The sequence below is a fragment of the Pectinophora gossypiella genome, chromosome 29 (assembly GCF_024362695.1).
Source record: "Pectinophora gossypiella chromosome 29, ilPecGoss1.1, whole genome shotgun sequence".
Taxonomy (NCBI): Eukaryota; Metazoa; Arthropoda; class Insecta; order Lepidoptera; family Gelechiidae; genus Pectinophora; species Pectinophora gossypiella.
In genome coordinates, this window is record NC_065432.1 from 5,275,682 (window position 1) to 5,288,442 (window position 12,761).

At 38.2% G+C, this 12,761-nt stretch overlaps 1 protein-coding gene across 1 annotated transcript; it reads right to left on the minus strand.

Moving 5' to 3' along the window:
• Nucleotides 1-4,255: 4,255 nt before the first annotated feature.
• On the minus strand, nt 4,256-10,126 carry LOC126379706 (uncharacterized protein DDB_G0290685-like). The gene is made up of 5 exons (XM_050028527.1): nt 10,052-10,126; nt 7,474-7,513; nt 5,835-6,740; nt 5,259-5,711; nt 4,256-4,539 (listed from the first exon to the last, which is right to left on the minus strand). Exons 1-5 carry the CDS (start codon nt 10,076-10,078, stop codon nt 4,274-4,276), a joined length of 1,692 nt encoding a protein of 563 aa, XP_049884484.1. The 5' UTR covers nt 10,079-10,126; the 3' UTR covers nt 4,256-4,273.
• Between the last annotated feature and the right edge of the window lie 2,635 nt (nt 10,127-12,761).

Below are 12,761 nucleotides of genomic sequence, written 5' to 3' on the forward strand. Positions count from 1 at the left end.
ACTAAGTATTCTAAATGCAACGCACTGACGGCCCGATCCATCCGGTGGAGTCCATTTGCACACATAAAAGTAAGTGCGCAGTGCAAACAAATGTCAAATAGCAATATTGCTTTCTTAGATGAATAGGCTAGTTTCCAACTAGTCAAATCAGTTACTTTTTACTAAACGTCAAAACACGAAATTACTATAGAATTTGTTTGAAAAAGCACTTTCTGACGTCATAGAAAAACGTGATAAATTGTCGGACTTATTATTACGTTTTTCTTGTTTATTTAAAATTCAAAAATGAGTAAAATTGAAAAAAGAAAACGTTTTTCGTTACTTTTAGATGTGTCTTTATTTAGTAATCAGAATTAAATAATTTATCTTGAACCTAGTACACGACCCAATTGCGTCGATGTGGCCATTTTAATCTCAATCATCCGTCCCTTTCCTTTTTGATGGATAAGAAAATGACAGGTATGACTTAAAATAATAATAAAACGGCCTCTGTGGTCCAGTGGTTGAGCTTTGGGCTCACGATCCGGAGGTCCTGGGTTCGAATCCCAATGGGACACATCACAAAAATCACTTTGTGATCCCTAGTGTGCTTAGGACATTACAGGCAGATCACCTGATTGTCCGAAAGTAAGACGATCCGTGCTTCGGAAGGCACGTTAAGCCGTTCGTCCCGGTTACTACTTATGTAAGTACGTAGTCGTTACATGAGTCATGTCAGGGGCCTTTGGCGGCTCAATAGTAACCCTGACACCAGGGTTGATGAGGTTGGTAATCCACACCATAACCCACACGATAGAAGAAGACATTTACAAAATTAAATGGTGTATACTGGAATCAGTACCAATATCACTGTCGTCCATGGCAGCACCCTGTATATATATTAACCTACGTAGTCCTTTGATTACAAAGTAAATAATATTATTTTCAATAGTTTTCTTAACAAATTCTTTATTATTTTTCATTTTCACTACTTTGCATTCAATATTACTGTTTGTATGTTCGAAGTATGTATTTCATTAATCATTTTTTCTATTGTTAATTCGTTCTTTATATTTTTTTTCTTGTTAATAAATTGGTTTAATGATTACTTACTGTTTTATCAGCTTTGTCAATGTTTTTGTTTTATTAGGTAGTTATGTGCGTCAGAAATTGACTTTACATATTATATATTAAAGCTTGTAGCATCGGCTAGCGTAATTTAAATGCAGTTTGAAGTCTCTCACCTTCCATGGACAATAAAAAATACAAAATAATATTCACGTCTCAATCACGAAAAGGGTGCTTATAAAGATTTTTTTTTTTTGTTTTGGTTTTCCCCGAAGGGTAAGGCAAAGGGAACTATGCCCATACAGCCATGTCTGACGTATTTTTTTTCTTGATGATTAATGAAATGATGAAAGGTGATGATGATGAAACCTAAGCCCCCACCCTCGGAGTAGACTCCTACTCCGAACCCCAAACGAATTAACTCAAAAGTCCGCATAAACTTTTGAGTTATGAAGCGGCTTCCCGGCACGAAGCGAAAATAGGCAGATACACTTTGTTTATTGAATACTCCAATATGATAACACTCGCGAATGTCTTCCGACTAACTTAATGCGATCATTAACCACAAAACACCACTTCGTATTAATTATTTAGATTACTCAATGAAGAAAGCAACCGTCCCGTTCCCGTTTCCCGCCGAAAAGCCGTGCTTATAAAGAACTGTGACAAAAAAGGCGTTTTAGGCCAGGCGCGCACTACGAGTTTTTCGCCGCGCGGCAGAAAAAAGCAGCGGCATAATGTCGCCCTGTAATTCTGTACCAAACAGTTTTAAATTGTATTGCGCGCACTTGACGGCAGAGCCGCCGCAGCGGCGCAGTATTACAGTGCGACATTATGCCGCTGCTTTTTTCTGCTCGTAAAACTCGTAGTGCGCGCCTGGCCTTAATCTCTTGAGAGACAGAATATTGCTTTTTAATTTTATACTTGTTCGAATTTTCGCGGGAGTAGAGGAAATGGAATTAAGGCATACAGCCTGATCTTCAGTGTAAACGCGGCGATTGATAGGCGGTTTTTTTTTTAATATTTATTGTAAGTTTATAAATTGTGCTGTTACCAAGTATAAACATATACCATTTGCGGCGAATCCACAATAACTTACGTCAGTAAATAAAAAGTTAACAATATAAGCTCACGGGTATATCGCAATCGGGGTAGACAGAGGTAGAGGAGAAAGGGAACTAAATAACCACACCTCGCCTAGCTTCTGTTAGACCAACGTGATAGGATACGATATGAAATACGATGTTCGTGCGTCACCCAACAGGGTCCACATAATATCAGCGTCGTGGTTCACGCCGCGACTTGTGCTGAGTGAGGCCCTTTTATCTCAGGACGTCCACCACCACCTTATGGTCATTTCGACAAACATCCGTCTTGCTTTTTTGGAATTGTTTTAGTGGAAATTTGATATGATGTTGTTGTCTTTTTTTGTGTGTGGCGTCCTTTTATAATACAAAAATACAATACAAATACACTTTATTGCACCAAAATAAAAAGAAATAATTACAAAAAGTCTCTTAACTAAGTACATGGCAAATGGCGGCCTTATCGCTTAAAGCGATTTCTTCCAGACAACCATAAGGTGAGGAAAAAGGTTTATAATAAACTTTTTCTATTCTATTCTAAATACTTAGAAGAAAAAGGTTAGAAAGGCCATTTTGTATGAGAATCGCTGTTGCCGATTCAACCCCTCTCTATTACGATAGCTCTACTGCTTTTCAAATTCCACAGCCACTTTACCGGCAATGTAGTATATTTTATGTGATAGGCTGAAATTTTATCATTACTTTTCGTAGATATTGAATAAATAGCCGATGATATCTATACTAAGGTTTTTTTCTACTCCTCTACTTTAATCTGGCATTTAAATAACCAAAAAGTCTAATATAAGTACATACATAATTAAACTCTTTGAAAAAGTGTACGCTCTATGGCCTATAAAAGCATTGTTTACAAAGTGTAACTGTACTATAATGTCGCCAAAAAAGCATTGTTGTTGTTTTTTTTTTTGACCTGGAAACTGGCACCTTTACTTTGTTTGGTGCCATAGATATACTATAAAAAAAAAGTATACATTTGCCGCCATTTTCCCGCGCGTTGGAAAATAAATTGGAAATTTTTTGTGTTTCTTTTAAAATTACGTCGTCGTAGAAAAAGTATTGTATGCAACGTTGTATAACTAGGTCAAAAAATGCTCGTGGCGTCTCTTATTGCGATGTTCGCCAAGGCTCACATCGCAACTCACGCCACTCGCATTTTTTGACCCTTCTTATACAACTGTTGCATAAGATACTATTATCTTTCCTGTTATAAGGAGGGATCTTCTTGCATGATAGTCGATATTTGTGTTTCTGCCCTGCAGGTTATAATGCACAAGACGATCTTTTAACACACTATCGCGGAGCTCCGTGCGTCGTAAAGTTTGCGGACGAGTGGAGTGCAAAGTTGAAGTATGAACTATTTGCTCATACTTGTATGGCGGGCGTTTCACGCTCACTCGGCCCTTCCAACCTCTTTTTCTGTTCCGTGAGATACCACAATTGGGATACATAACATAAACAGCCTATATACGTCCCACTGCTGGGCACAGGCCTCCCCTCAATCAACCGGAGGGGGTATGGAGCATACTCCCCCACGCTGCTCCACTGCGGGTTGGTGGAGGTGTTTTTACGGCTAATAGCCGGGACCAACAGCTTAACGAGCCCTCCGAAGCACGGAATCATCTTACTTTTTCGGAAAATCAGGTGATTCAAGCCTGGAAAGTCTTTACCAAACAAAGGACAGTCTCACAAAGTGATTTCGACAATGTCCCCATCGGGAATCGAACCCTGACCTCCAGATCGTGAGCCTAACGCTCTAACCAACAGACCACGGTGGCTGTTGACCACAATTGGGATATGGGGAATAAAATGGCCACTTCGAAGCAATTCATCTAAGAAAGCAATATTGCTATTTGACAGTTGTTTGAATTGCACAAATACTTTTATATGCGGAAATGTCAAATTGCAATATTGCTTTCTTAGATGAATTGCTTCGATGTGGCAATTTTAGCTCCCCTGTTATGTTCTTAAATTAAAACGAATTGTGTTGGAAGAAACTTTATTTTATACATAAGAAAGGTAATTTAATTAAAAATGGCGTCAGCGCGGCTAACCTCGAAATGTTAGCTGTCACTTTTGAGTACACCTTGTTTGGTTATACCATGTATGTATGTAATTTTCACTTTCTAAAGAAGTTGTTCGCCATTTTGGTATTGAGTAGTGAGTTGGTGGATGTTTTCGCCATTCGCTCCTTGGGTATTCAACTGGTTTTGAGTTATTTGCTTGGTGCCAGGTAGGCCTTTCGTAACAGTCACTTTTTGCATCCCATTCTGGAGCTGATTATTAACTTGTCCTAAGTTTCTTCCTTTGGCTAATTGCGAGCTTCCTTGGTTTTGATTTATTCCTTGGTCAGTAGACCCGTTTCCACCAGAAGTTTGAACGCCATTTTGCCCTTAAAAAAAAGTTACGTGACTTAGGTATTGTAGATTTGCCGCAGATGGCATTAACTACTGCCGGACAAATGGGGAGCGCTGAAGGCTCTCACCCGGTACCTACAACGTTTAAGACAACAGGCCTGAGGGTGCCCAGTTGGGCGCGAACCTCGGCTCAGGACGTCGTCTGTTTTTATATTATAAAGATATCAAAACTTTATTTACATCTTTAAAAACAAAATGATATATATACCATAATGTCAAATAATAATTTAAAAAAAATAAGTAGTCCATTTTATAGTAGTAGTAGTAGTTTGACGAGTGCAGTAAATAGTACAGTCATGAGCAATATATTGTACCCACTTTAGGACTCTGTCGCACTAACATTTTGACATTTAGTGAGACTTACAGTTCAATTTGTCAAAAAAGTTAATGTGACATGGTACCAAAGTGTATACATATTAATGCTCGTGACCGTACAGCATCATGTAAAATTGTGCAAATTGTTTATAAGTACTTATATTGTATTGTTGTTCAATAAAATTGACTGGATTAATATTATGTTTCATACTTATTTTTAATCACAGTTGTCTCGACCATTATACACGGCGATACGGCTCACCTATCACGTTGGTCTAACAGAAAGCTCGGTGAGGCGTGGGTACTTAGTTCATCTTGCGATTGATCGACCTCTGACGACGCAAATTGAGATCGAGTTGTGAGGTTATGTTTTAATTACCTTGGTTAGTCAGTTGGTCAATATTGGTCCCATATGCCTGCTGAATGCTCAATTGATTTTGACCAAGTCCTTGATAAGCGTTTGGTTTTATTCCTCTGATCGGAATTGGCAGCCTTCCGCCAATACCATTCTGTATACCATTTTGGTATTGGCCTGTAACTTGTCCGATATTTTTCCCATTGGCCTGTTGAATACTCCCTTGGTTTTGATAAAGATTCTGGTTAGTTTTTGGAATGCTGCCCTTATTCGGGAGACTTGGCAAGCCGTTTCGAGAGCCTTGTTGTCCGTTTTGTAATTGATTTGTTACTTGGCCAATGTTTATGCCTCTAGCAACTTGTGAGCTATCCTGATTTTGACCAATACCTTGGACAGCGTATTTGTTTGGACCACCAGATGAATCTTGTTCAGCATTTTGACCCTGGTTGCTCTCTTGGTAAATATTTTTGCCATTCGCTTCTTGATTATTGCCTTGATTTTGATCTATGTTTTTATCATTGTCTGTGTTGCTATCACCAGACGTTTTTTGTTCAGCATTTTGACCTTGGTCGCTCACTTGGTAAATATTTTTGCCATTACCTTTTTGATTATTATCTTGATTTTGGTCTATGTTTTTATCATTGTCTTTGTTTCGATCACCAGAGCTTTTTTGTTCAGCATTTTGACCTTGGTCGCTCACTTGGTAAATATTTTTGCCATTACCTTTTTGATTATTATCTTGATTTTGATCTATGTTTTTATCATTGTCTGTGTTTCGGTCACCAGAAGAATCTTGTTCGCCATTCTGTCCTTGGTTAGTTACTTGGCCAATATTTTTACCATTAGCTACTTTAATACTGTCTTGGTTTTGATCAATCCCTTGGTCATTATTTTTACTTACACCCCCAGAAGTATCTTGTTCGCCATTCTGTCCTTGGTTAGTTATTTGGCCAATATTTTTACCATTAGCTACTTCAGTACTGTCTTGGTTTTGATCAATCCCTTGGTCATTATTTTTACTTACACCCCCAGAAGTATCTTGTTCGCCATTCTGTCCTTGGTTAGTTATTTGGCCAATATTTTTACCATTAGCTACTTCAGTACTGTCTTGGTTTTGATCAATCCCTTGGTCATCATTTTTACTTACATCCCCAGAAGAATTTTGTTCGCCATTCTGTCCTTGGTTAGTTACTTGGCCAATATTTTTACCATTAGCTACTTTAATACTGTCTTGGTTTTGATCAATCCCTTGGTCATTATTTTTACTTACACCCCCAGAAGTATCTTGTTCGCCATTCTGTCCTTGGTTAGTTATTTGGCCAATATTTTTACCATTAGCCAGTACAATACTGTCTTGGTTTTGATTTATTCCCTGGTCGTTCTTTTGCTTTCGACCACCTGAAACATCTTGTTCGGCGTTTTGTCCTTGGTTGGTATCTTGATAGATATTTTTACCATTCGCTAGCTGAACGCCATCTTGATTTTGATCAATTACTTGATCTCCATCTTTAAAAAAAATATATTTTTAATAAAATATAGTAGCATTTATTTTATAAGAAAGTATTTTAATGCTTCTTTACAAAAATATATAAATGTATCCGTGATTACTCAAGTTGACAATACAGCCGTGAACTTATGTCGTAATAAATTAATAATAGACGAAATATAAAAAAGTAGAATAATAAAAAATAAGAATTACGAATAATAATTTAGTTATTATTTTATAATAATTTAGTTATTATTTTTAATAATTAAATTTAATTATTAATATCATATTTAAGCTCATGGCTATTTGTGTTATGTCTGTTTTATTTTAAATTGAGTTCTGTGAAATAAAGTATTTGTTTGTGTTTTTGTAAACAATCACACACAGATTGTTTGAGGAATCTCATATACTCATATTCCTGGTTTTATAAAGATAAGAAAAATTATAGCTCGCGATTGTATTCCAATTGGGTCGTGTACTAGGTTAAAGATAAATTATGAAATTCTGATTACTAAAATAAAGACAGATCTAGAACTAACGAAAAACATTTTCTTTTTTCTATTTAACTTATTTATTAATTTTAATCAAGAAATACGTAATAATAAGTCCGACATTTTATCACGTTTTTCTATGACGTCATAGTGTGGTTTTCCATGCAATTTTTTTAGTAATTTCGTATTTTGACGTTTAGTAAAAAGTAACTGATTTGACTAGTTGGAATCTAGCCTATTATTGATTGATTGAAATACTCGCCTGGATATATACTGGGTCTAGCGTTGACTGCTGCGATCAGCTGCATAATAAAAAAATAAACATTATAGATAGCCACACACAACAATAGAATAGAATAGAATAGAATAGAAAAAGTTTCTTATAAAAGGACGCCACACACAAAAAAAAAAACACAACAACATCATATCAAATTTCCACTAAAACAATTACAAAAAAAGCAAGACGGATGTTTGTCGAAATGATCATAAGGTGGTGGTGGACGACCTGAGATAAAAGGGCCTCACTCAGCACAAGTCGCGGCGTGAGCCACGACGCTGATAAGCCAGCAACAGCCTGCGTGGTCTAGTGGTTAAGCCATCTTCGGGCGCATCAGCGTCATGCCGACTAGGAGTCGAAGTGGTCGCCATGACCGAAATCGGTCGGAGATCATCATCATCAGAGCGTTGGGTTCACGATCTGAAGGTCCGGGTTCAATTCCCGATGGGGACATTGTCGAAATCACTTTGTGAGACTGTAGAGTACATTGCAGGCTTGAATCACCTGATTGTCCGAAAATGTAAGATGATTCCGTGCTTGGGAAGGCACGTTAAGCCATTGGTCCCGAGCTACTAGCCCAAACACCTCCACCAACCCGCAGTGGAGCAGCGTGGTGGAGTATGCTCCATACCCCCTCCGGTTGATTGAGGAGAGGCCTGTACCCAGGAGTGGGACGTATATAGGCTGTTTATGTATGGTATGTTTTATAGATGGATGGCGCCAGGGTCGGCTTAATGACGATACATGGTTTGAAGAATTTCACATAGACAGGAGGAGGACCTGGTGGTGCAACGGCATAGAATAAGAAATATAATGGTTAACACGCTCGTCCCGGTGAAACAGTGTAAGAGAGATGTGGTGTAAAAGACGATATAGTGACTAAGATTGAGAAGGGAATGTTAAGTTGGTTTGGACACAGAGCGGATGAAGGATTATTAAGCTGAGTGAGGACCTTCATACGGGACACCATCCACTACACATAGGTAAGCCGACATGACGTCACATTTAATGTAGGTATAAATTTCTGTGTTCGTTTTCCATGTTTCTATATACTTAGAAAATATTTCTATGCTGTTCTGGGAGCAAATAAAAAACATAGAACACGTTCAGCTGCTTGTCTTCCCGGGCATGTCGTAAAAACCGACAGAGGGATTGCGTCCTCTAACATGATGGACTAATGTTATGGGCGATAGGCTGATCCCTTATCACCATAAGGTTCATCATATCCATCTTAGGACTTCGTATCAACAGTGGCTGCAAGTTGTCTTTGATTATTTGTGGCTCTGCCCACCCCATTTGGGATTACGGGCGTGAGTTTATGTATGTATGTATGTAGAAAATATTTCGTGTGTGCGTTGACTTCTGATGTGATGTCATTGTAATGTATATATATGTTATCCGTGTCTGTGGTGTCCTAAATAATAAATGTTTCTTTCTTTCTTTCTATAATAGGATTACGAAAGCGGTATACAGGGTGTAAGTGACATCATAACGAAAACTGAGGGATGATTTAGAGCATGATTCTGAGTTGATATCAAGCGGAATTTTCCATCGCAAAAGTGTGGGACTGAAAATAATTACGAAAAGGCACTATAATTTTCATGAATTTTCCGATAGGAAAATCCACTTGATATCAACTCAGAATCATGGTCTGAATCATCTCCCTCAGTATTCGTTACGATGTCACTAACATCCTGTATAAAGCGAAGGTTGGTGGTAGGGCTGATAGAGGAAGACCTAGAAGAATCATTGACTAAATTGGAGATAATTAAAGCACATAATAACGGGTACTTATCCCCATTTAAACGCGGTAAGAACCCGTTATTATGTGCTTTAAAAACAATGTACAAATTGGAGATATTCTTAGAAAAGGTTTAGTGCGATCTACTTAGAAACGGAGTGCGTGTATGAAGCGATTGATGAATGTGGAGGAAGCAAGAGAAGTGTGTCGAAGCAAATGGAATACCATAGTCTTACCCCGGTGGGAAATAGGCGTGAGTTTAATAAATAAATAAAATAAATACGCTCGTTCCGGCTAATAAGCGCTGCGGGTTCAAGTCTCGTCCGAGTTAGAAATTATTTCGTTTTAATTTTTGTCACAGACAAGCGCCATCTAGCGAAAACGGGGTGTAACAATTTAGCTAGCTGGCCACATATTTTCATTTAAGAGCCACGCTCTTATCGGTGTAGCATTTTCCATTCCAGTCTAAATACTCTCCATGCTACTTTTTTAGGGAAAAATAGGGCAGTGGTTTCCCTCTTGCCTTCCGTCCCGCAGTACTCTGTCTGACGCGAGTGGGATGGCGCCCAGAGTAGTCTATTACAAAGCCATACTAGGACTCCTGTCCTCTGCCTCTGAATAGTACTGACAGATATATTTTATCATAAAAAAATATAGAAACAAAATGGAGTAGCAAGAACGACGCCGTTTTATTTTCCCGCTCCTTATATTCATTATATTCAACCAAATACATCCAAGTACTTATCTATTTCTTCAATTTTCAATTTGTGAGTTTCAACAAAAATCATAGATAGTAAAATACTTAATTTTAAAATAACTTACCAGTGTGATAACTACTGAAATTCTCATTTTTCTAGGTTTTCACGTAATAATAATTATTATTCATTAATTATTTCTTAATTTTAAAATAACTTACCAGTGTGATAACTACTGAAATTCTCATTTTTCTATGTTTTCACGTAATAATAATTATTATTCAATAATAATTATCTTATCCGCAACGAAATAGTTTTACAACTGCCGTCGATTTATTTCCAATAAGTATTTATACATTTTTAAATCATCCACAGTTGTGTTTATATTCTAAATATAGATTTAAATCTACTATTCGACTACAGACTTTATTTTAAATATGGTATTTTCTATTATTCAGTGAAAATAATAATTAATAATATTTATTTTTATTTTGTCCTTTATTAATGTCATTTAAATCGTTGTTCAATACTTACGGTGGAAAATGAATAACAATTTTATTTATCTTTTAATAATGTTATTATTTTTTAATAATAGGTAATAAAATTTAATAGTATTTATTTATTGTAGAATTTATTGCATTGCAGTTGTGTCAATATTTGCATAGTGATGGAAACAGAATGATATCTCTAACCCAATAGTTTTTAAGGTCATTTATATAATAAGAAAACTAAACTTGATAGTTCGGTCAGGTTATACATACATACATACAAAAATTCACGCCTATTTCCCACCGGGGTAAGCAGAGACTATGGAATTCCATTTGCTTCGATCCTGACACACTTCTCTTGCTTCCTCCACATTCATCAATCGCTTCATACACGCACGCCGGTTCAGATTAGATCGTATTGAACCTTTTCTAAGGACATCTCCAATTTGGTCAATGTACGTCCTTCTAGGTCTTCCTTTGCTAGACCTACCTTGTAATTTAACCATGTAATTTCATGTATAACAGACATCTTTGTTTGTGGGCTTTTTATTACAATCAAGCACAATTACATCTTATTATGCTGTCGGACGACGCTCAGTGGGTAGGCCCGCTACTAGGCGGACCGACGATCAGGTGAAGGTCGCGGGAAGCCGCTGGATGCGGGCAGCGCAGGACCGATCGTCGTGGAGATCCTTGGGGGAGGCCTATGCCCAGCAGTGGGCGTCGTACGGCTGATGATGATGATGATCAAAATAAAGAGAAGCAATATACGAGGGGAGGTCAAAAAGTTCGCGGAATGGAGGGGTTGGAGGGGGTTGGTTTGCTCGTACAGGTAGCCGCTAGTTGCACACCTCATTAACAGTATATGTACCAAGTTTGAAGCAAATCGGGTCATTAACGTTTGAACTATCGACCAGCAAACAAGTGAATCGGGAAGAACTCAGCGAATATGGAGAAAATTGAACACCGCGCCGTCATTAAGTTCCTCACCAAGCAAGGAAAATCCGCTCAGACGATTTTTTAAGAGCTGTTAGCAGTTTACGCGGACTCTGCCCCTGGTAAAACCATGGTTTACAAGTGGCATAGTCTTTTCAAGCAAGGAAGAGAGTCGATTGAAGATGACCCCCGCTCCGGACGGCCCATTGAGGCCACCACACCGGAAATCATCGAAAAAGTAGAGAAACTTGTATTAGAAGATACCCGCTTGAAGAAGAAGCAGCTTGCAGCAATGGTCGGTGTATCCGAAACAAGTATTTTAAATATCCTACATCAACATCTTGGGATGACTAAGGTCAGCGCAAGATGGGTTCCAAGAATGCTCACGCCACTTCAAAAAAGCGAGCGTGTCGAGTGTTCTCGCCAGTTTTTAGAGCTCTGTGGAGAGAATAAGGAAGAAGTTATGGCCCGGATTGTTACTGGAGATGAAACCTGGGTTCACCACTATGAACCTGAGTCGAAGCAAGAGTCGATGCAGTGGCATAAAAAAGGCACACCTCCTCCAAAGAAGTTTAAGGTGTCACAATCGGCCGGATAGATCATGGCCACTATTTTTTGGGATACAGAAGGTATTTTGCTGATTGATTATAAAGATCGTGGTGTGACTATAACGGGACATTACTACGCTTCTTTACTGGATAGATTGAAAGAAGCTATCAAGGAAAAAAGAAGAGGAAAGCTGTCAAGAGGTGTGCTCCTTTTGCACGACAACGCACCCGTCCACACGTGCCATGTTGCGACGGCTGCCATTCACCGATGCGGGTTCGAAAAATTAAACCACCCGCCTTACAGTCCAGACTTGGCCCCCAGCGATTATTATTTGTTCCCAAAAATGAAAAAGGAACTGCGTGGACGAAAATTTGGCGATGATGAAGAAGTCAAGTCTGCAATTTCGGCCTATTTTGACAGCAAAGAGAAATCTTTTTTTTATGATGGAATAAACAAATTATTTGATAGATCCGGAAAATGTGTTAAGGTTAAGGGAGAATATATTGAAAAGGAAAAATAGTTTCGTGTTTAATTTCGACCCCCTTCCCCCTCATTCCGCGAACTTTTTGACCTCCCCTCGTACTTACAGGGTGTTAGTGACATCGTAACGAAAACTTTGAGGGATGATTCAGGCCATAATTCTGAGTTGATATCAAGTGGAATTTTCCGTCGCAAAAGTATGGAACGGAAAACAATTTAAATAAGCTCTAAAATTTTCATGACTTCTCCGACAGGAAATTCCACTTGATATCGACTCAGAATCATGGTCTGAATCATCCCCTTCAGTATTCGTTACAGTGTCACTAACACCCATACCTACTTGTATGGCTACTGTATGTACTTGTATGGGGTGTAAGTGACATC